We start from the raw sequence: 26,156 nt of genomic DNA, 5'->3' as shown, positions 1-26,156 counted from the left end.
GGTGATGATTTTGAGTTGCAATTGTTTCACAAAATGAGGGGAAAAAATCCAAAGCCATCAAGCAGAAATAATTGACTGTTGGGTGATGATTTTGAGTTGCAATTGTTTCACAAATGAAAAACAAAACAACAACAAAACCATCAAGCAGATTGCACTTTGGAATGATTTCATCTGTCAGTGAGGGTTTCTGAAGGAACCGCAATGAAATCACCCACCTCGACTTCCAAGGTCACTCTTCTTCCTTTTGGCCCAGATGTTATGGTAATTTTCAGCCACCACCTCCACCATCCCCTTGGGCCATAGACCAAAAGAGAAGGAAATGAGGTTTTCTATCTTGTAGGTAGTCAACTAGAGTATTTGCTTGCTGACTCACTTGCAGCTCTCTGGATAGGACCACATTGCTTGTGTCTATCGGGCGAGGATTAAAAGCATTTGCCTGGAATTGTTCAAAGGATTCAATTTGCAAACTTATCCAATCACTTTGTCGATTGCTGAATGCTTTGCCATCATACCTGTGAGAGCTTTCGCATTTTTTCACTCTCTCTCTGTTGAGACGTACTCTCTCCATCTCTGGCACGGTCAATGCTCCAGCCCATTGCCAGCATGCTCCTCAAGGACTCCCTGACTGGCCATTTGTAAATCTCCTTCTCCTTAAGATCAGGGGTTAAAGAAGCCAGAATAAACATTTGGTTGTTCTTCATTTTATGATCTTGACTTGACTACAGTATGCTTCCACCTTTGGATGAAAAAGCTCCTCAGGACCACGAGTAAGGGTGGGAACCTCACCGTGCGATATAAGGCTCACGATCTCGCCATAAATGGGTCAGGAAATCATTCCACAATATTTGACTATATAAGTAATAAACAAGCTCTTCTCATCCTTCTGCTGTAAATTGGAATGAGTTTATCACCTCCAATCCGACGTCAGTGACAGGCAGCCAATGCCGGTCAAAGAGTTCATTTTGGGGCTTTTCCTGTTGATTTTCGCTCACTTCCTTTTCCTTACGGGGCATTTGCAGGTCACTTCCTGTCGATTTGGGTGACTGAACGGGAAGTTACCTGGGAAAATGTCTCCAAATCAGCAGGAAGTGACCTGTAAATGCCCTAAAATCAAAAGTGACCTACAAATGCCCCTAAACCCAGGAAAAGCGGCTGTGATTGCTCTGGTTCAGTGCCATTGATGGCATCAGACGCCCAATCCATCTTTGACCTTTCCACTCGAATTGGATTGGACATCCAGCGCAGTCAATGGTAGCCAATGAGCTAACATAGACATTATTTCGGTGGAAGATTTTGCTTGCAACCCTTTCGGTTCCTTTTTTTAAAACTACATACGTATCGATTCTTGGGAGGAGCTTATCGATAACCTTTTGGGATACAAAATATGGCGACACATCACCGTTTTGATATATTGTTACACCACTAAACATGACTGTACTCCAATTCATCATCATTATGCTCCTTGGACATTGCGTGTGGCATCCCATAGGGGTCATTGTTAGGTCCAAAATGGTTTATAAATAACATTTGGTTTCTTTGATGTTTTTTTCTACTGGCATATCTCCAAAATAAAGCAATCAATTCAAAGGAATGCGAAAAGTTCATGCATCTTTGGTGCTCTATACCTTCTCTGTCAAAGCTTTGTACGTCCTGAGCTGTGGATGAATTCTAGTCTTCTCGTCAACACAATCTCCATATTTCCACCCGAGCAGCACCTGAAGAACAACTACAGTAGAATCTTGCGGATACAGCGGCCTGATATTCTTCACACAATGTTACTTTCAGATTTTGTTCTACTTGGCCGGCCGGCCGCTAATTTCTTTTGACAAGACGCAACAATCATGTAGTGTCTCGTAGCGGACGCGAACAATGGAGAAAATTGCCCCTCTAAACAAAAACAAAATACCTTTATTGTCATGAGATTCACAATCTCCATTTCCTAAAACCACATCAATTGCAGAGACGGGAGTGTTAAAGGTGTTTTATTTGCGACTGCCACCTCTGGCCTAAAGTAAAGGCAGCCCGTGTTTAGCTCGCGCGCACTCGTACCAATGCAAACACTGCAAAGCAGCCGGTATTTTGCCCGTCGGATCGGCACCAGAAATGTAAAAACAGCAAACGTGATTGTTTACTGTTAGCGTCAAGTCTTAAGAGCGTTGGACCCACAACACTCTCCATTGAAGGTTTTAAAAAAAAAAAAGGACTTTTATCAAACGGCAGGGCTCTCTGGACTCATCAGGGCATTGGCGGAGGACGCATGGCATTAAGTAGAAAAGTATTTGAAATGAACACTTCTGTATAGTAGGATCACTGTCATGAAAGAGAAGAAAATTCATAACATCAACACTTAGATGCACCAAGCGGGACCAATTTTGCCCTTCCCAAGACTATACTTTTAGTAGTACCTTGCAAGCATGGGGTCGGGCCGATTTAGCATTTTTGGGTGCTGTATGGAGGTAGGTATTTATTTATATTTGCCCTATTTTTTGGACTATATGTCGCAGTTTTTTCCCGCCACAGTTTGGCCTGAGGTGCCACTTATGTGTGAAATTTTGAACACATTATTGTATCAGTTCAAGTGTTATTTTCACCCAAAACCGAAAGAAGAGCAAGCAGATTTGGGTGTAATGCTTTCAAGGTGACATTGAGGAAGAAGATTTCATTGGATTTTGAGATTCGGAGTGAGCATGTTCTTTATGCTATAGTTATCTGAATAACTTAATAGCCATGTTATGTTAACATACCGGGCCATTCTGAGTTGGTTGTTTATGCGTCATGTAAAGTTAGCATACCGTACACGCGTTCAGCTCGTTGTTCTCAATTATATTTTGATTTGAAATTTCCTTTCAAGATGACATGTCGGTTCTTGGTGTTGGATTTTATCCCCCCCCCCAAAAAAAAATCCCCCCCAAAAGACTCGACTTGAACTAACACCAATGATCACAGGAATAGATTCTAGTTCAACACTGGTGTGTTGACCACAGTTTGGGCCGCATTCCAACAAAATGGACTGCACGTGTTAACGGCCGCATGAAAGGTAGCTGACGGAAGGACAACCAACTACTTGTTCATTCAAAAGCACTCGGCCCTTTTTGGGCCCTCTACGATATTTGTCCCGGGGTGGGTCAAATAGAAGTACCAGAATTTTCCGGAACATCGTCTTTTGGCATAATTATGATGTGAAATGAGTATACCGTATGTGCACAAATATAGATTAGCCTTACCTTCTCTGCTGACCATTTCTCATGAGAATGTTCACCATATTTGTTGACAAAATGCTCAAGCTTCTCAGGGAGGGCAATGCTGTCAAAATGGACACAATTCTGATTTAGTCACTGGGGATGAATGTAGTTGCTTTTCGTGCCGAGTCATAGAATCCAATGTGGCTTACTTTGCAGTTGTGATCGGTTTGGCTTGAGTATTTATAGAAGAAAGCGGCTTGTCTACCGTTCCGCCGATGGAAGCGTCCACATAGTCTGGTGGCAAAGCTCCGGCTATGGCACTGAGGCAAGGCATTGCCATCTTGAACAATTCTGGATCATATTTCTGTTGAAAAGGAAGAAGGAAACTTGGCCTAAGTGAAAACACATTGCAAAATAATGATGAGACAAAGAGGAAGCCTGTGGAAGAGATGTTAACCAATGAATTCTCTCAAGAGCAGAAGTAGGAGCACGCTTAGGGCTTGCGGGATCAATATCCGTTTTAATATTGGTGTTTTGAGGCCGGCCGTCTCTCTCTCTCTCTCTCTCTCTCTCTCTTTTTTACATCAAAACAGCAGCAGCAGGTAGCTCCAATCAAACCGGAGCCTTGCCGAGCAGTCATTTACAGTAGATTGGAAATGAGACTCTTTAGTGAAACCTAGCATTCGTGTATAAGGAATGTTGGAGGGAGGAGGCCAAATAACCAAGAGAAATACAACAAAAGCAAACAAGTCCATTGCGGAGATTCATAATGAGAACTTTGGAAATGTGAGGTAGTCGTGCGATACGGTCATCCGCCTGTGTCGGTTTCTTCAGTGTTTCAGCAATGAAAAATGTCTCCACTCCATGAAAATGTCTTCCAATTAAAAATTGGCAGACGTGGGTGGAGTAGCTAAAAAAACGGACTCAAGTAACAGTAGCGTTACTTCAAAATTTTCTAAGTGTGTTCATCAAAAAATATTTACCCAAGTGAAAAAGTATTTGATGAAAACAATACCCAAGTCATGAGTAACATTGTGAGTAACTGCTTACAATGTCTAATATTTTATGGAAAATTTATTGTCACCTATACGAACTGTTGTTATTATACTGTTCTGTAACCTACTACATAACCATACTAGGTCAAAAATCATCAGATTCCGACAAGAAAAAACAGAAATTAAACATCAACGGGTGCCCACCAGTGGAGAAAACATATTTCCTAAAAACTGGAGGAGAGTTTATAATCCGCGCTTTCCAGTCATGTTGCCAATTTGTTTCATCCCTTTAAAAGATGCCGTGTGTTTGAACAGGCCGTAGTAATCTTAGGGCTTCCGACCACATGTGGTCACGTGACGCTATTGTGACGTCTGGTTGGTGGAATTGAGTCATTTGATTATTGTTGCCAAGTCTCATTTATAGGGCCACCGTCGGCATCTCTTTCAAAAAATAAGGTACAATCTAATACAGTCTGTAGAATAAGGAGGAAAACTGTAACAACTCTAGCATAGCGGGGTAAAAGTAGCCTTTCTTCTTCATAAATCTACTCATGAAAATGTAAATAGGATGGTGTGGCACAACTACGTGAAGTATTTTTTTTTTCTCAAAATTTTACTCTGTAACACTTTATAATAACTATCCGTTATAAATAGTTAATACATCATTACGAAACTGTTACTAAATTCAATTCCTTTATTCAAACAATCAAACAACGAAATTGGATAGCTACTTACTCTGTGGTACCATAAAACATTACAGTAAAATAACATACAACTTAAACATACTACTAAATAAAAGACAATGAATAAATTATTGTGCAATGGTAAATGGTTTGTTGTTGACTTGTTAAATGTCTGTTAAGCATTTATTATAGATTTGGCGAGGGTTAGCATGTGCGTTTCTATGCATTAAACTAAATGTTCAACATTTAATTTTTGGTGTTTCTTTGGCCATGTAAAGTACACAGAATGGCCTGTGGGTGAACATCATATCCAATTTCTGGACTTGTTCAATCTATGTGCTGTTCTTCAAAATGAAGTAGCAAACTGTTAACAACTGATCTGTAAAGTGGGAGTTCATAGATTAAGTATTAGCTTATGTATGCTATTGTAAAGATTCCTCATTTACTAACAATTAAGAAATGAGGAGTAGTTCCAACTTACTTCAAACTATGAACTGATACTTCATAAGTTAGTAAGTTACAAATACCTTCTTAATTCATTCACTCCCGGCCATTTTCACCGGAGCAAGGCCCTTCGCTCCCGGCCGTTTTACTGGGTTTTGACTGATTTTGCAAGGCCCACAGAAAATTCTGTTCTATTGCCATATGAACATGGAACCCACCAAAAGAAAGATTGGACGCCCTTCTTTCAGCAGAAAAAAATGTAAGTTCATATCTTTTTCCATTCTTTAGAATTCAGCATTAGCAAATTGCTTAGTTTGAGCAATTTTCCAATTTCTGATGAAAAAAACGGAGAAAATGAGCTTTTTGGAAACGCATACATTCCAAACGTAACTTTGACTTTAACGCAGCTATTTTTGCTTTAGTTACATCCCAAACATCCATCCATCCATCCATCATTTTCCGCTTGTTCCGGGGTCAGGTCGCAGGGGCAGCACTTTAACAGGGAAGCCCAGACTTCCCTCTCCCCAGCCACTTCAGCCAGCTCCTCCGGCGGGATTCCAAGGCGTTCCCAGGCCAGCCGAGCGACATAGTCTCTCCAGCGTGACCAGGGTCGTCCCCGGGGCCTCCCGCCGGTGGGACGTGCCCGGAACTCCTCTCCGGGTAGGCGTCCACGAGGCATCCGAACCGGATGCCCTAGCCACCTCAGCTGGCTCCTCTCTACACGGAGGAGTAGCGGCTCGACGCCGAGTCTCTCCCGGATGACCGAGCTTCTCACCCTATCTCTAAGAGAGAGCCCGGACACCCTGCGGAGGAAACTCATTTCGGCCGCTTGTATCCCGGATCTTGTTCTTTCAGTCACGACCCACCGCTCGTGACCATAAGTGAGGGTAGAAACGTAGATCGACCGGTAAATCGAGGGCTTTGCCTTTCGACTCAGCTCCTTCTTCACCACTACGGACCGGAGTCCGCATTACTGCAGACGCTGCACCGATCTGCCTGTCGATCTCCCGCTCCCTCCTACTGTCACTCTTGAACAAGACCCCAAGATACAGCCCAAACATCTGAATAACATTTTCCTTTTACAAAATAACATGAACAACCACACAAATAGAGCTTTTGATAGAAAAGTAACAATTTATTCACACATACCTAACTGAGAGATAACGCTTGGTGGCTGCGACAGCGGGTTAAACTTTTCCCTTATTGCCGCCTGTCTCGTAAAGATTGATTTTTTTTTGTTGTTGTTGTCTTTCTTTTGCGGTGACCACTGCCTCGTTCGCCTGGAGAACTTGTGTTCCTGGGGGGGAACTGGTTTGGCCGTGCGCATTTCCGTGCGGAAAACTGGAGGGTGTGGGGGACGCGAGCGGCAAGCCTGCGGAGCGGGCTCTGCTAGGCGAGTAGCACGATCACAACTATGCTGTACGGGTTGAATCGGGTTGGGTGGTCTTACCAAATGGGCTACTGCCCTCCAGTGGCCAATTTTAATTGCTTTAAAATGGGTTTTCAATTCAATTCAATTTAATTGTATAGCCCTAAATCACAACAAGGTTGTCTCAAAGGGCTTTGCAGAGGCAATATGATACACAATCAGAAACAGCAAATGAAGCAACAAAGATGAACAAATAAATAAATAATGCTTTGAGCTTTGTGCATTCTATCTAAGATACATGGGAACCAGTACATGCCGATTGTGGAAAAAAAAAAAAAAAAAAAACCACAAAAGATGTATAAATACGTTTTTGGGACACTGAAGCAATTAAAAATAGAACGTATTTATACGTTTCTGGGAGCAAATTAGTTATGGTATATTTCTAATTTAAAAGGTGTAGCTATTAATGACTGACATACAGTTAACAAGTCAATTATTCCATCAGGCATCATTGTAAATGTTTAACAAACACTTAACATGTCAACAATGAATCATTTATTAACAGCTTACTAGTAATCTATTAACTAGTTATAACAGAAAGCTATTACAAAGTGTTACCGGTGACTCAAGTAAATGTAACGGAATGAATGTAACGCAATACTACCCACCTCTGAAAATGGCTATGAATGGATCATATTTGCTGTCGAATCAGGATTTTTAAAAAATGGTGTTGATTACAACAATTATTTTCAAGCCTTGATTTGTGGACACTGGACACCCCCTGATGTTATTCATGTAGACGTGACGCCTCACCCTCTGAGACAAAGAATCGAACACTCCCCAGAAGATCTTCTTGGTAAGCTGGAGTTCATCCTCAGAAGCTGTGCCGTAGCTTCCCCAGCCTGACGGAAGGCAGTAATATTTCCAGTTCTGCTCATAATGGTTGGTTAGCAGCTGGAGGACAAACAGGGATAAAATGTCAGTTCATAGGCAAACTGTATATGCTAATAATATACAATTTCCTTAAATATGATAGGTGAACCAAACTCAATTTGGAAAATAAATAGGGATGTCTCGATCCTGTCGCGTGATCAGAAATCGGGCCGATTCGCGCCGTTTTTCAGAAGATCGGAATAGGGTGAAAAGGATCGGGTTTTTCATTGAAAAAATATATTTATGTTTTTCGGCTTCGTGCTCGTACAGCTTCTCACTCTCCCTCCTGCTGCTTGTGTTGGTCAGAGGGCAGCTGAAGTTGGCTACGAAAAGTTAAGGATGAGTGACAGGTTTGTAGCTTTGATCTGGCCAGTGAAATCTCGGTAGCTCTACAATGAAAGACACAAATGCGTCCATCGTCGTTGTCTAGAGGCTGTTCTCGGCAGCGTGAGTGAATTCCAGTGGACTCGCTCATACCGACGTTATGGAGCGTGATTCAAAGTATGGCGTTAAAGGTGATGCAATGACAAATGGGTGCTGGTGCACCTAAGGAAAAAGTTAGGCAACCTATGCAAAAATCAAGTGTGGAGCCTTGGCAAAATATATTGCAAAGTTCATTTTTTCCCAATATCATTTAGACCTAATTGATATTTTTCTTTACTTTTTAAAGGGCTGAAAAGGAACAAAATAAACACAATGGTACTGCCAATAGATACAAAAATATATACGTTTTATACTCCCGGAAAAAGCGGAAGAGGAAGTACTGTAAAAAGTACAGTATTGTAACGTTTGGAACTTTTGTTCTAGAGATGTCCCGATCCGATATTTGGATCGGATCGGACGCCGATATGGGCAAAAAAAATGCGGATCGGTATCGGATCGGCCGACACGGAAAAATTCCGATCCAGACTTCCGATCCAGTTTTTTTTTTTTTTTTAAATCCGGTCCGGGTTTTCCAGCGCACCGACATACATAATCCATTCCAGTTTTTGCTTCGGTTTCCCTAAAATCCGGTCCGCATTTTAAGGCACACCTTCAACACACTACATTACCGTCTCCCAATTTACCGAGAGACTTTATCTGTAAAAATGTCAGCTGTGTGGGATCATTTCACCTTAAAGGGCGACAAAGACGAAGAGGCAGAGTGCAACATATGCCACAATAAAGTCAAGCGTGGTGGTAAAGCTATAAGAAGTTTTAATACCACCAACCTAATCAAGCATTTAGCGACATACACATGCATTGAAAACTAGGTGCGTTAGTAAATAGCCGCCATCTTAAAGCAGGAGACTTCCCTTGTAGGCTGTTGTAGTGAACCTTCCAAGCGAACCTAATTAACTTTTTATCTAAAATATTCCTTGTTCTGCCCCTCATTTCGCGATGTGCATTTTTCGTTCCTGCTTTTATTTTGACAGCCGTCCGACAGGAAGAAAGTAGCGCGGCGGCCATGTTTGTAGTCGTTTCATCAGTCCGCCGTTTGACGAGAGCTGGGCAGCATTGTGAACTGTGCTCACGCTATCCTAAACTTGTGTTGTTTGCGCCTTCGAAGGCATCGTCTGTAAGTACAACATTTTTTATATATAGTATTTAGCGATTTATGTGCCAAATTTTGAGCGTTTTAACCACTTTGTAAACTTTGGCACCTGCTGCATGCTTCATTTGCATATTAGAATATTGAGAGGCATTGTATGGGAATTGGCTTCGTATATATTTGACATATATAGCATATGGATAGTCAAACCTCTCAATCATTTTGGTTCTGTACATTCTATTTCTTTTAGTTTCACCTGGGTTCATTTTTGGATGTGACAGTGCAGCTAAATAAAAGCACCTGGAGCTTGGATGCTACTTCCTGACTCCCGCGTTCATTTTTGAATGGAGTTTGGCTTGCTGCGAACTTGTGTCCGCTTACACACACAAGGGGAGCAGTATACTCCTAAATCGGCAAAATCTTGACTTGAATCTATCTTCAAAACAGTTTTAAAACTTTCACATGTCACTAGTAGACAGAAGGGAAATTATAGAATAACGGGAACAATTTTGACAACTTAAACAGTTGATTCGCAAAATTAAATGAATTGAATGTAGTTCAAAGCTGCTGATACAGAATGGGGACTGGAGTATTTTATTTATTGTTTTAAAATGTAAACTTGATACTGAAATAGTCGTTCATTTAAACCTGAGAGGCTTTTTATACATTTTTTGTGACTAATGCACGAAACATTAAAAGCATCTAATAGCTTGGGGGGGTTTGTGGGATTTTCCACTGACAGTTTACAATATTATTTGCACGTTTTACTGACTGACTATGCCATTTCTGTTTGTCATTTATAATGTTTTGTGTTTGTCACTGAATAAACAGGTCAGTTTCTTGTTACCAACCATTGTGTGTTATTCAAACTCACCTAATTCAGCTGGCTAGTTGTTATCAAGAGTACTAAAACCCTTTTCAACATGAGTCTGACAACTAAGTAAGGAGGCTAAATAACTTTAATACATGCTCAGATAGGCCGGTATCGGTATCGGCCAGTATCGGTATCGGATCGGAAGGGCAAAACAATATCGGTATCGGATTGGAAGTGCAAAAACCTGGATCGGGACGTCCCTATTTTGTTCAAATAAAAAAACAAAAATTCCGGTACTAGATCGGAACCCGGCAGATTCCCAAAATCAGGTGACTCGGACTCGGGTGCAAAAAATATGGGATCGGGACATCTCTACACTCATTTTTAAGTAGTAGTCATTTGGGGCTTATATCTCAAGTTAAGTCAAATTACAATTTTGTACCCAGTGTTCTTTAGGTGTTCATTCACACATCTGCCTCGTCTATTTGGTGCTTTTTTGACACCGAAACATTCCCGCACACGTCAACCACAGCTCTCTTCAGCACCTTCACTTAGTTTACGTCACATCGATTTGGTAAGTAAATATTTGACTCTTTTGTAAACTGTTGCATACAACAATGCAACGCGACACTTGTCTTATTGTAGCGACTGTTATTTATCTGTTCTGCCGCAATGGATGATGGGTAGTTGTGACAACCACAACTGAGAGAAGCGATTGCTGTACTTATGTCATGTGTGTCGTCTCTTGGGGTCTCGCGGTGGATGGGTATCAAAAAGAGAAAGTGTTAAAAGCCAACTTCTATCAATCTTCTCCACCAATCGTGGCTCACCACAATACATATACAGTATACCAAGAGTGGACTAGCATACGTACATACCGGCAATTTCCTTGGTGGTTTGGTGTCGGGAGAAATAAGTTGTGTCGTAGTTCCTAAAATAAGTAGGGTTTGGAGGTCCGACTACTCCCATATTCAAAAATATGCATTTTTGCTGATTTAAATGTCCTGCGTGTATTCTTTCATCAGGTTACGGTTTTCATTTTTACTGGTACCGTTAGTCCATAATTCTGAATAAATTCTTGACAAGGTTGGTAAATATTAGTAGTGTACCTCTCTGACGACTCACAAACTCAAAACTATGCATTTTTACTGTACCAATATTTAGAAAATTTGAATTAAAAGTCCTACACGTGTACTTTGATCAGGTTTACTCATGTTTATTGTATCAATGACATGGTTGCATTAAAATCACTAGATGCTTTAAAACACGACATTACACTGTGGTAATCATTTTACTCTAGGCTAATTAAGGGCACGGGTTATTGATTACTCTATGATTTTTGTCCAAAACAACAGGAAATGCCGTTTTGTTTTGGGTCCCCCCCCCCCAGGTACTTGTGTTGGCAGCTGGATGGCTTCCTACACCGTCCATGAAGTGACTTGCACCATTGCGACTGTGATCACAAAGTCTAACGTGTTATCCGCATGTTTTTCCTGGTACACGAAGGAATGAACTGTTAAATTGTCAGTGAGCAATGAAAAGAAAATGTCTGATAATGAGCCTGATTCTGATGGGAATAGGGGTGAGCGTTGCGAGAGAGAAATTGAAATATTGGCCACCCTGAGAGGCATCTTGCAGTATTCACTCAGCAAAGGTACATCAAAAACCAGGCGCTGCAGAAGCTGCTGCAGCATAGCGGGGCGAAGGTGCCTGCAGAAAAAGGCGAGAAAGAGATAAGAGTGCCCTCCCCGGGCCACGTTTAACCGCCGTCGCTGAGCGGCCAAATCTGGTCGACGCAGATTAATGCCATTTCCTCACTTGCAGACAGCCAGCAGGCACTCCTCTATGGCGTCTCTCTGCGCCTTGGTGAGGGAGCGGCCCTTGGAGAGGCGGTAGATTGTGTGCAAGGTGGAATCGATGAGCGCGGCGTGATGTTCCGTGCCGGCGAAGAGGGGCGCGCAGCGCGTGAGGAGGGGGAGCACGGCCGAGCCGATGTAACGGTTCATGGCCAACGCCGTCTCGGTGGTGCAGAGACCCTCCTGCGGAAAGTCAACGGAGAAACAATCAAAAAATCCGCAAGTTACTCCACTACTTGTTAAAAGCGGGCCTGCGCAATCAGGCTGTCTACAGGTATCAGCAAATATCAATTAATGCCACTAATTAAATGCCTATGCCTTGCCTACACTGTAAAATACGAGAAGTTGACTTTACTTTCCAAATCAATTGGCTGCCTTAGAAAAAAATGTAATTTATGTTACTTATGTGAATTAGAATGAACTTGAATTAGATTACAGGAAATTGTTTGAGTACTCAAATTCACCTGAGGGAATTAGATTACAGCAATTTATTTTTCAGTGCTGCTCATTCATCATATGCGGGTGAACTTTCTGTTTTGTTTTGGTTTTTTAGCCCAAAATAATTCTACGAAATAAACAGCACATGCTAATTTAACGGATAACACATTTTCAAACAGTAATGACCGTACCCCCAAATAAATGAAGGGAGAGCACTCAATGGATTAACTCTGTGGAATTAAACTATATTTCAAAATGTTAACAACAGGTTTAAGACTCAAGAGACACTGGCTCTTGACACGCTACTTAATGTTTTGTTGATGATTGGTGTAAAATGAACAATCAGTAGTATAACCATGCCTCTCCTTTACTTACTTTACTTCACATCCATTTGAGAAGTCAATATTGTGGCAAGCGACACGATACGGAGAAGAATGACAGCGACTGACTTTTGTGACAAACACTTGCTGTTCTTGCACAATGCCAAGAGAGGAGTGCACTTTAATGACTGGAACACAAACGAGATAACAACAGCAACCACTACTCTCAGTTGTGGTTGCCACAAATACCCATCAACCATTGCGGCGGAACAGATAAATAACGGTCGCTACAATATTTTACTCTTCGTTGCCGTATACAACAAGGCAACGCGACAGTTTATAAAAGAGTCAAATATTGACTTCCCGTATCCAGTAAAGGAAGTGAAGTGAAGGTGTTGAAGAGAGCTCTGGTTGACGGCGCAGTTCACCGTGGACGTGTGCGGGAATGTTTTGGTGTGTGAGAAAAGCGCAAATAGACAAGGCAGATCTGCGCATGTCTGAAAGAAAACTGGGTACAAAAAAAGGATTTTTTCTAATTTGACTTCACTGAGATACATCACCCCTCCGTGAGTCATCACCTTATTGTGGTGGAGGGGTTTGCGTGTCTCAATGATCCAAGGAGCTATGTTGTCTGGGGCTTAAAGCCCCTGGTAGGGTCACCCATGGCAAAAAGGTCCTAGGTGAGGGGCCAGACAAAGTATGGCTCAAAAAGACCCCTTATGATGAGCAACATAAATGAACTCCAGTTTTCTTTGCCCGGACACGGGTTACCGGGGCCCCACCTCTGGAGCCAGGCCTGGAGGTGGGCCTCGAAGGCAGGTGTCTGATGGCCGGGCCTGTCCCCATGGGGCCCGGCCGGGCTGAGCCTGAAAAGGCAACGTGGTTTCCCCTTCCCATGGGCTCACCACCTGTGGGAGGGGCCAAAGGGGTCGGGTGCGTCGGGAGTTGGGCAGCAGCCAAAGGCGGGGGCCTTGGCGGTCCGACCCCCAGCTGCAGAAGCTAACTCTCTGGCAGGGAAGGAGCCTGAGCTGGGTGTGTGAGGCAGAGTAGTTCCGACTAAATATAGTCGGGCTCTCCTCCACACACAGCTTGGGTTCTGGTTTCAATCCTCTCGAGAGGGGTTGGACTCTCTTCCACTCTGGAGTTGCAAATGGTGAGTGGCGCCGAGCAGGTGTGGGCATACTTATTGCCCCCCCGGCTTGGCGCCTGTACGGTGGGGTTTACCCCGGTAGACGAGAGGGTGGCCTCCCTCCGCCTTCGGGTGGGGGGACGGGTTCTAACTGTTGTTTGCGCTTATGCACCGAACAGCAGCTCAGAATACCCACCCTTTTTGGAGTCCTTGGAGGGTGTGCTAGAGAGCGCCCCGTCTGGGGACTCCCTCGTTCTCCTGGGGGACTTCAATGCTCACGTGGGCAATGACAGTGAGACCTGGAGGGGCGTGATTGGGAGGAACGCCGCCCCTGATCAGAACCCGAGTGGTGTTCTGTTATTGGACTTCTGTGCTCGTCACGGTTTGTCTATAACGAACACCATCTTCAAACATAGGGGTGTCCATATGTGCACTTGGCACCAGGACACCCTAGGCCGCAGTTCGATGATCGACTTCGTAATCGTGTCATCGGACTTGCGCCGCATGTTTTGGACACTCGAGAGGGGTGGAGCTGTCAACTGATCACCACCTGGTGGTGTGTTGGCTCCGATGGCGGGGGAAGATGCTGGCCAGACCTGGCAGGCTCAAACATATTGTGAGGGTCTGCTGGGAACGTCTGGCAGAAACCCCTGTCACAAAGAGTTTCAACACCCACCTCCGGCATAACTTCTCCCTTGCCCCGGAGGAGGTGGGGGGACATCGAGTCCGAGTGGGCCATGTTCCGCACATCCATTGTAGAGGCGGCCGATCAGAGCTGTGGCCGTAAGGTGGTCGGTGCCTGTCGTGGCGGCAATCCCCGAACCCGCTGGTGGACACCAACGGTAAGGGATGCCGTCAAGCTGAAGAAGGAGGCCTATCGGGCCTTTTTGGCCTGTGGGACTCCGGAGGCAGCTGACAGACTAAAGACTAAAAGAATGCAATTAGAGTACATCCCCATCAATAACTAAGCCATTCGTAGCGTGCCACGTATTCTCGCGAGGATCCTCTCAGCTAACGACGGGCAGGGGTTAGGCTGAGCACTTCCTGAATTGCTTGCCAGCCAATTGCAGGGCTCAACGAGAGAGACAAACTACTCCATCGGTAGCTTTGGTTTAAAACGGCATTGAATGACTGACAATTAAGACCGATTACATTGATAGACTCGCGCAATGATTGTTCGTGATTCGACCTACTGTATCTAGAGAGTTTGCAGTCCTCAGGTCAGGGAGGAAACCAACTTCAAGAAGATGAAGCAAAAAGCTTTGGTCTTCAATACCATACACTCGGTCTAGGAACAGCACCATGGGGGCCTTGTGGTCCGGACAAAAGCAGGCGGACATATCAGGTTCGGTCACTGAACCGTCTGAAACACACAAAGAAGGTTGTACAGTACCTTTCTTGTCCGGGCTCTGAAAACTATGATTCTGTGTACTTAAGAAGTACGAAATTATCACCATACGACAAGTGGAAATGTTTAAAATAGAAAGTGTTCACTTATTTGGACGATCAGGATTCATTGCTTAGATAAAAAACAAGGAGGTGATTGAGTTTTAAACATAGTATATGGTGTAACATCACAAAACCAATACGACAAGTGAAGGAATGGAGTACTGATAAATAAGTCTGAAAAAAATTGGAATTGCTATGCAGTATACACACACCCCTACATACATATTCTGTATATACACATACATATACAAACGTATATACAGTACATACTGAATACAAGAGCATTTGCATATCATCACAGTATGGGCAACAACACGGTTCAGTGCACACAGTCAGACGGTGAATATGTTCGAGTAAAAAAAACAAACCAAAAAAAGTCGCCAAAGCTGACGAGTGCTACCGGACTTTAACGGTTACCTCAGTCGGTCCCAAAAACAACAAAAAAGGCTTTGTTGTCTATTTTTTCTCATGAACTGTGAATTTAAAAAGTTTGCTGTTTTCTTCTATTTATTTTGCACTTTAATAAACAGCTGTTTTTTTGTTTTAGCCAATAGAACAAACGCACTATGATTATAAAAGCTTTTTTGTATTCCCTGTTGTACCGAACCTGACCCTTGTACCAAGATATGTACCGAACCGTGACGTGTGAGCACGTTTACACCACTAATATACTGTATAAAGATAAGGTTTCCTGTTAGGTCACAGAAGGTGGGGGGGGGACTTCACCGAACAACACCAACAAGTTCTATCAAAAGAACTGTCTTGGTGAGACGAACAATGAAGATACGTGATGATTGTTAAAAGTCCATTTTTGCTTATTTGTTTATTCGGCATTTCTGTCTTCTACGCCGGTCTGCTGACAGAGCTCACGGCCGCATATGAGGCACCGTGCTTATGCAGATCAATCGATTGCGGCTCAGCGTACGAAAGATCCGGCTTACTCGGAGCCGCGCGAGTGCACAGAAAAGCGCTCGGCTGATTAAAAAGGCATGAGCAGTAAAATGAAATCGATAACCTTCCACCCTGCTCTAAATGTTCAAGCTTCTGTAAGCATTGTTATACAACGCACCCCGTTGTAAAATGCAAATATAATTCATACCGTTACGTACGTAGCGGTACTTGACAGCCAGCGAACATATGGCGATGTATTCTTTTTTGGCCGCTCTCCGGTAGATTGTCCAATGTCCGGTAAATTGCCTTCCAACTGACCGTAATGGTAATGGTAAATGGTGTTATACTTATATAGTACCTTTATTAACGATAGGTGTGTTGAGTGGTATGCTGATGATTCCCACCAGGTCCTCAGTAGGCACTAGGGAGCGTAAAATGGCACGGATACGAAGCGCTTCGCCTTTGCCTTTGTTGATGAGCTGAAGACAAGGGGTAAATGATTTGAGTGAAGAAAAAAATGTCACTTTTTTACTTGTAGCTGGTACATGCACCAACATAAAGCAACGAGCGATTGGCCCATCAAATCGGCAGCAAAAACATAAATTCAGTTACAAGCAAGTAGGCCTATCGTGATATTATGTCTCAAATTATTTCCGATATGATTGTCAAAATTTTTTTTTTCGATATTATGTCTCAAATTATTTCCGATATGATTGTCAAATTTTTTTTTTTACCCAATCGAACAACTAGTGTATTAACAAGACATTCTAATAAATCACTCATTCAAGTGCAATACATGGTTATTCCGAAACAATAAAATAATATTAAAAACAAACAAACAAACAAAAAAAGAAACACACGCGATGCAAAACGATTTGTTTGAAAGCTAGCTAATTGCAGAATATGAAATAGGTGAGAAACCCAACACCCATTTTGTGCTTTGCCAATTAGTGGCCATCAAAAGTGTTGATTTGATCCAAAGTGACTGTCATCTTGCCATGCAAAGTACACAGGTTAGCAAATTTGAACTCCTCATTTTCAGTCAGATTTTTCATAATGGGTGTCATTTTAAAGCTATTTTTACTGTAGAATTTGAAGTGTGTGAGATCAACTCCATACATTTTTCTTTATATGTTAAACAGGGCATGATTTTATTTTAAAATGTTCACTGGGAGTACATTCGCTAGGCCCCTAACTTCAAGCTTTACGCTCAGTAAAAAAAAAAAAAAAAAAAAAAAAAGATAAAGTGCACTTGTTTTTAATTTTTGTCATGCTTTTGGTGTCTTTTTTTTCACGCATCGTTTGCAAAAGCTGTAAACTAGCCAGTTTTTATGTTTGAAGTGTCACCTTTTAACTGCAAGTTTGCGTTTTGGAGAAGATAGCCAATGTTTTATAAAGGGCTAAAGTGCTTAGTACATTGTTTTTTTCCTTTAGCCTCAGTGTAGCAATGCTAATGTTTTAATAAAGATGCGTTTCCTTATTTTGTATCTCTGAACTTTAATTCCACGATGTGTTGATGACCAACAAACATCCGCGAAAGGAACTGGAGTCTGATATGCAATCACCACGCACATGTGGCGAGTGCACCCAGAGCAGAACACGCAGGCACACCTGTGTGTGCGCGCACACGCGGCGATGAATCTCAGCCTGGAATGTTAGCGACCTCATTTGTATCTAACGTGCGAATAATTGACTTACTGCAAATCGCGACAGGCTTAATAGCGAGTCTTGAGTGGGTTAGAAAAGTCTTGTTGCTAAATTGAGACTACGCAGCAGCTTTGTGAAACAGCGCCGTACTCATGAGGGCGTTGGTCGAGGGAACACGCAGGGAGTATTTGAAATGAAATCCCGTATAGTCCATTTAAATAAAACATGAGTTGTAGCGCGCGCACGCACGCACGCACATGCATCTCTGGGGCGCAACGTCCCAACAGGTCAATCAGGGCCGAGTAGAAGGACATGATGGCGTTGCCCATGTGGACCACTTCCTCTTCATCGTCACCATCGGCGGAACTACAGGTTGGAGGTGAAACAAAAAAAGTTTTAATTTTATTTATGGATAAATATATTTTTTCAAGCAAAAAGGGTTGAGCAGCTAATCTTCTGTATTGATTCAATAAGCTTGGCTTGATCTTGTAGAGCTTACACGTCACAGCTGACTCCCTGCGCGGAACCGGGCAGATCCAAAGACGGCATCTCTGAGATCTTGATGGCTTCCTTCATAGCCGCCAGGAGTCCATTTCCTCCCTCGCCTCTCAGAGCGGGTCCAAAACACTCGGGACGACGAATGAGAAGCTTGACCACGACACTTGAATTCTCCTCCACACTCTCACCTACAAATGCAGGTCACGTATCCACTACAAACCTTGCCGTCTTTGGGAACGATGGCGCTCGACTTGATTTGAACCTAGCCGGCGACCGGCCGAGTCGTGTAAAATAGAATATTCATCAAAAGGCAAAGAGCAGTCATACCATTGACAAAGACGGCAAAGCGCAAGAAGGAGAGGTAACGTTCTCCCTCGATGGGGTTCCAGCCAATGTCCGGATAACCTTTAGCCAGAAGCATCGGGCAACTCTGGAGACCGCAGCCTGCTAAGTAGGTCACCACCTGCGGGTAGAAAGAATACAGCTGTGGTGACAAATGTATGGCCCACGGGGTTGTTCTGCCTGACAGGCACGCCATCAAAATCATCATTATTTTGACATTGGCACCTTAGATTTGTGGTTTGTGTGATCGAGTGCATACTGATTACCCCTCATAAATGTCATCTAGCTAGGGTTCACTGATCAAAGTAACTAACTTACTTGAACTTATCGGTTCTTTTTGACCATTTTTTCCTTACTTTGCTGCATCAACATAAGGATAATACTGTATTGAAAGTGCCTAAACTTGAAATGTTTTTTTCTGTTTGATGTGGCTTTACAATACGGGAATCGGTTTAGCACACGTCACACCTGCAGGATGGTTACAAACTGGAACAATGAAAGGCTAGTTACAATTTTGGCCTATAAAATTGACATGTATAAATAAACTATGCTCACATGAGATCTAATTGCCATAAATGTGCCCCCCCAAATGAAATGAGTATGGCACCCCAATATACAGTACACTGGACTTCTTTTGTTCATCGACTGCTCAGCTACGCTATACTCCTGTGCAACGGCGTGAGCTCGGAGTCTATCCGCCGCATGCCATATTAAGTATGATGGCCTATCGCTCAAATGGCAACCGTATTAAATGTTGCCCTTATGTCACACGAGACTTTTACCTTGTCCAGATCAGGTTCTTCCAATGCGAGAGCCAGACCGTTGTTGTCCATAACTGAGGAAGCGGCAACGTCCAGAGGAGTGGAGCCCCTCATAGCTGGTGAAGCTGCAAACGCACCATTGTGAAAGGATACAAAGAGAGAATAGATTTTTCATTGAAGTTCATTTGAAAGATTTCAAATGTCACTTACCTAAGCCCACACTGCTGTTTTCCAACAGGTAACTTAGGTGGTCAAACATGGCTTTCTGGTTCTGGCGACTGATACGGCAAAAGTAGCAAAGGAAGCGACAACAACTGGCTACCATCTTGGGGAAAGCTATTTCCTATTGGGTGACAGGTAAAAATGCCATTATATCGGGGGTGGGGGTGTTTTCCACAAACAAAACTGCGTCAAATTATCTCCAATTGTTGGCCATACAAATTGGCAATTCTTAAACAAAAGTAATGTCGACTTCACCCCTGCAGCCATTATACTCGGGCCGCAGCTATCAATTAACGTGAGTATTCGATTAATCTGTGGATGAATTAGTTCGATTAATCAAGTCATCGGATAACAAACATTTCTTGCGTTGCAGAATAATTTTAGGAGATGTAAAACAAGTGTGTATGTTTGCATGAACATTGATGTTAACCTGCACATCTATTAGCACCATCAAAACAGCATTGTATGCAAATACAAAATAAAAAATCCTTGAGCGTTTCTTCAGACGATACAGAATTGCACTTTCATTTCACAAGAGAAATAAATGCATTTAAAAGTCATTTTAAATACAAGAGCTTAGCATCAAACAGAATAAAAATGATCTAAGTAAAACAAGGAGTTTAAATCTCTAGTTAGACAAATTGATATGTCATTTTGGTATATCTTAATAAATTTGCATAATAATCGTCTGTTATCTTAAACTATAAAATGCTCACAAATCCTTCAAACACATATTCCCACAAAAAAAAAGTCTAAATATGCCTCTAAACCAGGGGTGGGCAAACCGGTCCTCGAGGGCCGCAGTGGGTCCTGGTCTTTGTTCAAACTTATTCAGCACAGACAGTTTAGCCAACGAGGTATCAGTGGAAACAAGAAGCACCTGACTGAAATCTACTGATTGCACTTGTAAGAAACCGGATTGGTGAAAGGCTGTCCTCATGATGGGTATGAACAAAAACCCGCACCCACTGCGGCCCTTTGTGGAATAGTTTGCCCACCCCTGCTCTAAACTAAACTACCTGACTTTGGCCTGAAAATGGGAGCCGCTAGATTGAGCAGAAACGAGTTATGACATATTCACTATTGACACCAGAGGGCAGTGTATCCTCCCAAACCAACATAACTAAATGCAACTCTTTCAAAACAAACGTATTCCAATGCCACTCTAATTAAATCACTAGTCGAAGCAGCTGAATTGAATTTGAAGCTTTTTTTCTTATCGAACGAATCGATTCATCTTTGCAGCGCTAGATTATGCAGTAGTTTTACTGTTTTGTTCACATGATTTAAATACTTCATACAGTGTTACCTCGAGACAGGAAAAATATTTTACGGAAGGCTTTTCGAAGCTTTTTCCTTTCATACTGCGAAAAATGATTACGTTTGATTTCATGATTATTATTATTAGCGTACGAAAGATCTGCAGCGATGCGGACTCTGCACCGGTCCGTAGTGGCCAAGGAGGAGCAGAGCCGAAGGGCGAAGCTTTCGACGTTCCTACCCGCACCTACGGTCACGACCTGCGGGTCGTGACCGGAAGAACAAGATCCCGGATACGAGCGGTGGAAATGAGTTTCGTCCGCGTGGTCTCCGGGCTCTGCCTTAGAGATAGAGCGAGAAGGTCGGTCATCTCGGAGGGACTCGGCGTCGAGGCGCTACTCCTCTGCATTGAGAGGAGCCAGTCGAGGTGGCTCGGGCATCTGTTTCGGATGCCTCCCGGACGCCTTACTGACGAGGTGTTCGGGGCACGCCCCACCGTCGGGAGGCCCCGGGGACGACCCGGGACACGCTGGAGAGACCGTCTCTCAGCATGGCCCGGGATCGCCTTGGGATCCCGCAGGAGGAGCTGGTCCGAGTGGCTTGGGGGAGGGAAGTCTGGCCTGCCCTGCCTTCTGCCTTTGCGACCCGACCCCGGATTAGGCGATGGATGGATGGATGGATGGATGGATGGATGGATGGATGGATGGATGGATGGATGGATGGATGGATGGATGGATGGATGGATGGATGGATGGATGGATGGATGGATGGATGGATGGATGGAACGCATTACAGAGTAAGGCAATCAGAGGACATGACAGCAAATTGAATGTGGTGTTTCAGTAGAACGAATGAAGCATATTACATGGGAAACGCGATTCTTTATACAAAGAAAAAAAAATCACGATATGAAAGCCAATCCAAAACGAATCAATTTCATGTCTTGAGGTACTACTGAATGACAGTTCAACATCAGTGTTTGATAAGATTAAAAATAATGAAAGATTTTGTCTTTCTAACTGTCAATTCAATTTGTTCAATCTTGTAAAAGCAATTTCTGATATGGTTCCTGTATACCTAAAGACATGGCAAGCTAACCTAAGAAATACTAAACACCTTGCTTGCATATACAGTATTTGTTTGTAATGAACAGCAATCAGACGAGACAATTTAGGCTATTCGAACTGGCAGCCGTAATCGATTTTCAGACCATCCAGATTGAAAGTGGATGTAATCTGAACAGTCACCGAGCACAGAAATCTGATTTTTGCGAGACGGAGTGAACGCACGCACCGGAGGTTATTTCATATCAGATATGGCCAAAACGCTTCTCAGTCTGAACAGCTCAAATGGGATCGGACTGTCACGCTATGCCGGAAGACGCCTTCGTTGCCACAGCCACCTGTCAGGTACGTCAATCTAGCGGCTCAGTCTGAACAGACCAGGATCTGATTCGTATACTTGCTAAAAATAGTGTGAGGAATCCGACATGACTGGGAATGTCATTTCTGCCCCTTGCCAAGACAACGTTCGCCCCATTGGGCCTCCAAAAGAAATGAAAAGAGTCAAATTGATTTGAGGCAAGCGTCATTATTTTGGAGGCACTCGTGCTGTCAAATCGACGTTGTCAAACCTGTGATTTGTCCCCTCCGAGCACATTGACCATGACCTCCATGACTGTCTCATGCATGCCCAGAATTCTCATGAGGTTGGGGTGCTGATAAAACACCTTATTGTTCATGATGTCACTGGTGGAGAAAGAAGAAGAAGACATGAAGTGTGGAAGCGGATAAACCGGCGCCAAGTTTCACCCACCCGAGTCCATCGATCATGAGCTTCTCCTCTTCTTTCCCCATCCGGACCGAAAGCAGCGATCTAATCTGGCCCAGAGAAGCCAAGAGCTTGATTGTATCCTGGACCGAGGCGGCGCTGATGGTATACGTCTTCCTCATGGCTCTGAGCAGCTCACCGATGCTGTCGTACTGCCTCCTCAGCAAACTGAACATCTTCCGCACCAGCTCCGGATCTTGGATGTGACACTCCTGGGCCCAGCTGACCATTGTCTGTGAGATCAATTCCTTCAAGTTGGCTGCAAGAAAAGGACGTAAACTGAGCAAGTCAGGTCATTTGTTAAAACGTCGGATACCCCGTCTAGCGTAGCCACCCGTGTGAAATCGGCGCCAACGGAAATGACCTCACGGGGTGGGCCGTCGCCATCTTTATGCGTGGCATCACGGCATTGTAAACAACGGAGGCGGCGAATGGTACAGACGCCGCTTTCCTGCTGAAACTGAAAGAGCTTGTACATTTTATGCTCGAATATGTCCGGAGAAGACGTGGAAGGACGCCGAAAAATGATAAGCTTCCGGGTCAGAGGTGACCCGCGCGGACGACGACGGCACACACGGGGAAGGTTGCTCCTTTTTGCGCAGGCTTACTCTGCGCAATTGCAGGCGTACCTTGTAGGAGCGTGGCGCACCTTAAGCGTAGTGCGGACAGTTATAAAAGATTGTCTGAATTACAAGGCAAAAAACTGATCCTTCCTTGTGCAGACGTAGCCTGAGTGGATGTGCAATGACACTTTATTCTAGTACGGCAACGTGTTCGCTGAGGTCGCGCGCGCCACCCTCGGCACCGCTCTGTGCCCCCACGTCACTGTTTGAGAAGTACTGATCTAGAGTTATGATTACAAATGAGGGTTTTATCCTAGGGTTATGATTTCAAAATAGGATTTAAAAAACTCTTTCAGGTTTCAAAGTAGTGTTTAACATGAGGGTTATAGTCCCAAATTGACAGTTTTTTGGTAGCACACTATTTAAAATGTGTATTTTGATACAGTATACTACCTGACCATAAGAAAAGCTTACAAACGCACATTTAAAAACTAATTCTAAACGCTATTCCGAGATTTCTCTCAGTTATTCTGCTACCCTTCGGAACAGATGCTGCTGGAGTAGACATTTCAGAACTGCAGCTGCCACTATAAAGCAGTATTCTGTTCAATCAGCCCTTATGTAATATACAATACCTCTTCATAGTGTTTCCCAGTCTCCCACTGCAATCCTACCTCGACTTTCAGTATTTCGGTAGTCCCTGATCATGATGCAGGAAGACCAAGATGCAGAACACAGTATGTGAATCCATATTTGTTCTACTTGACATAACAGTATCTCTGAATCGTGTTAAGTTATTTACAATTTTGAAAATTACGTCATTGCAAATATCCATCACGATAATAACAAGTTTGAACAAATGAATCTATATACAAATGAAATATTTGTTCTGCATTTCTCCAGAAACGGAGCGTGCTGTGAATGTGCTGCAGCAGCACATTTGGTGGAGCACAATCACAGCATGTCTACTGTATTGCTTTTAATCAGGGGAAGGATTTTAATTTTATCACAAGTGCTTCCGTTTTTTTTGGGGGGGGGGGGGATTTTTTTTTCTCATCCCCCCCACAAACAGTCGAATGATGCTTCCTTCCCTCAGAAGCACCATTAGCACAATGAAATTGAAAGTCACTTCCACTCACACTAGCTAGTTCACATGACAAAATTTGCCGTATTGCAAAGGATACACTATAAAATAATACAAAACACTTCATGGCCTTGGACCAAAATAACATGCTTCATTTGTTGGATCGCCATGAAGCAGTGTCCTGTATGTTCCTAGAACAAGAACCAAGCAGGGTGAGGCAGCATTCAGTCACCTCTGGAACAAGTTACCTGAAGGTCTGAAGTGTGCTCAAACTGTTAAATCCTTTAAATTAGGGCAAAAATGCTTTTGTTCATCACAGCATATCCATAACTGTCTACACATTTCAAACTTCAAGCTATTTGCCTTCAATTCATTTTATGTATGATTTTATTTCCTGTTTCAGCTGTCTTTGTTTTAACTTTCTTTTGATTGAACGGGATTTTTAGCAATCACTTGATCTCTGCTCGTGGATCTTCCTGTGATGTCAAGCACTTTGACTTGCCTTGTGTTGAATTGTGCTATACCCTTGCCTTGCCTTGCCTTGCCTTGCCTTGCCTTGCCTTGCCTTGCCTTGCCTTGCCTTGCCTTGCCTTGCCTTGCCTTGCCTTACCTTACGGCGGTATTGTCCAGCCAGTTCATAGATGCGCACGTCACGCTCATATTTTTCTATCATTTCCATCTTCATTTCAATGGTAAGCGTCAGCTTTTTTTCACCACCTGCACTAACATTCTTGGAACCCATGTCGATATCTCACAAAAGAAAATCCGACTTGCGGCAAAACTGCGGCGCTGTCATACATCGTTGTATTTCGAGCATGTCGTCGGACATAGAAACAAATGGTGAGTCAAATTTTACGTCGGATGTGGAAGCGATGGTATGCCGAGGTACCACTGTACTTTGTTTTCTCCAAGCTGGAAGAATATATGATCTCGTGTTGCCATTCATTGGCGTGTGGATAATTCAGTGTTGTCTAAAACAGTCAATGATTAGTCCAGCCACGGATTTACTGCAAAAGACAAGAGCCAAACCGTTTTATTGCGGTCGGGGGTACTGCATCATGCTAGCAGTTAATTTGCAAAGCGAGCGAGTCCTCCGGATAACCAGGAAATAATATACGCTTTAAAACTGCTAGAAATAAATATATACACATACTCACATGGTGCAGCTTGTTCCTTCTCCAGCGGTTGCTCGGTTTTATGAGCTTGTCCTTTGATTTTGTTCACCAGAGTTAAAAGGCGGCCTCTAATGGATGTATCTTGCTCGTCGTCGTATTCCTCCATCGGGATTCCTAAAAACGCAAAGGGAAAATATTGTGGCAATATAGTTGCCGCAGGAGCATGGGTTTCTCATGTCTGCGGGTCATTCTTCATTGAACTGCCTCCCTCCCTTCGTGAAAGGATTTACGACAGTTCGGCGTCCATTCAAGCTGCCATGAGATTGGTTTAGCCGCACAGTTGAATGACTCTATCGAACAAGATGTTTGCATATTGTACGGCACTGAACTACACCTAGGGACCAAGAGTGCAGTCAAAAGAAACTTTGGGGCGTGACAATAAAATTGATATACAGTATATCGTGATACTTTGTCGCACCGAAGGTTATCGATACGCTCCCACCGAGTATCCATTTAAACAGGTGTCAGCGTTTAAAAACAAAAGGAGCCAACATTACAATAGCGTCTACGTTAGTTGACATTGACCACGTCCAATTCTTTTTGACCCGACTGGACGTCTAGCGCGGTCAACGGCACGGAAACCAGAGCACTGGTGGGCATATAAATATAAAATGAAACAGGTGACTTCCTGTTGATTTTAAGTCACTTGCTATTCAATTGGGGACATTCTTGAATCGCTTCCTTTTCAGTAACCCCAAATCAACAGGAAGTGACCCGTAAATGCCCCAAAGGGAAAAGGA

General features: G+C 43.4%; 1 protein-coding gene across 9 annotated transcripts in view; it reads right to left on the bottom strand.

The window, feature by feature from the left end:
• Positions 1–26,156, bottom strand: part of LOC130931032 (ryanodine receptor 3-like) — a 201,207-nt gene that overhangs the window by 70,667 nt on the left and 104,384 nt on the right. For all 9 annotated transcript variants that reach the window (XM_057859484.1, XM_057859483.1, XM_057859486.1 and 6 more), the window contains 19 exons: positions 25,399–25,530; positions 22,580–22,853; positions 22,398–22,512; positions 19,493–19,625; positions 19,304–19,407; positions 18,507–18,642; positions 18,181–18,367; positions 17,939–18,047; positions 16,393–16,513; positions 14,888–15,057; positions 11,770–11,990; positions 11,571–11,661; positions 7,487–7,627; positions 3,392–3,546; positions 3,225–3,303; positions 1,626–1,715; positions 513–650; positions 374–436; positions 216–291 (listed from right to left, as the gene is read on the bottom strand). In XM_057859484.1, coding sequence (XP_057715467.1) covers positions 216–291; positions 374–436; positions 513–650; positions 1,626–1,715; positions 3,225–3,303; positions 3,392–3,546; positions 7,487–7,627; positions 11,571–11,661; positions 11,770–11,990; positions 14,888–15,057; positions 16,393–16,513; positions 17,939–18,047; positions 18,181–18,367; positions 18,507–18,642; positions 19,304–19,407; positions 19,493–19,625; positions 22,398–22,512; positions 22,580–22,853; positions 25,399–25,530 — 2,535 coding nt within the window. The remainder of the gene's footprint in view (positions 1–215; positions 292–373; positions 437–512; positions 651–1,625; positions 1,716–3,224; positions 3,304–3,391; positions 3,547–7,486; positions 7,628–11,570; positions 11,662–11,769; positions 11,991–14,887; positions 15,058–16,392; positions 16,514–17,938; positions 18,048–18,180; positions 18,368–18,506; positions 18,643–19,303; positions 19,408–19,492; positions 19,626–22,397; positions 22,513–22,579; positions 22,854–25,398; positions 25,531–26,156) is intronic.

The sequence above is a fragment of the Corythoichthys intestinalis genome, chromosome 15, assembly GCF_030265065.1.
Source record: "Corythoichthys intestinalis isolate RoL2023-P3 chromosome 15, ASM3026506v1, whole genome shotgun sequence".
NCBI lineage: Eukaryota > Metazoa > Chordata > Actinopteri > Syngnathiformes > Syngnathidae > Corythoichthys > Corythoichthys intestinalis.
The sequence above is the reverse complement of the archived record's forward strand: the minus strand, read 5'-3'. Positions and strand labels throughout refer to the sequence as shown.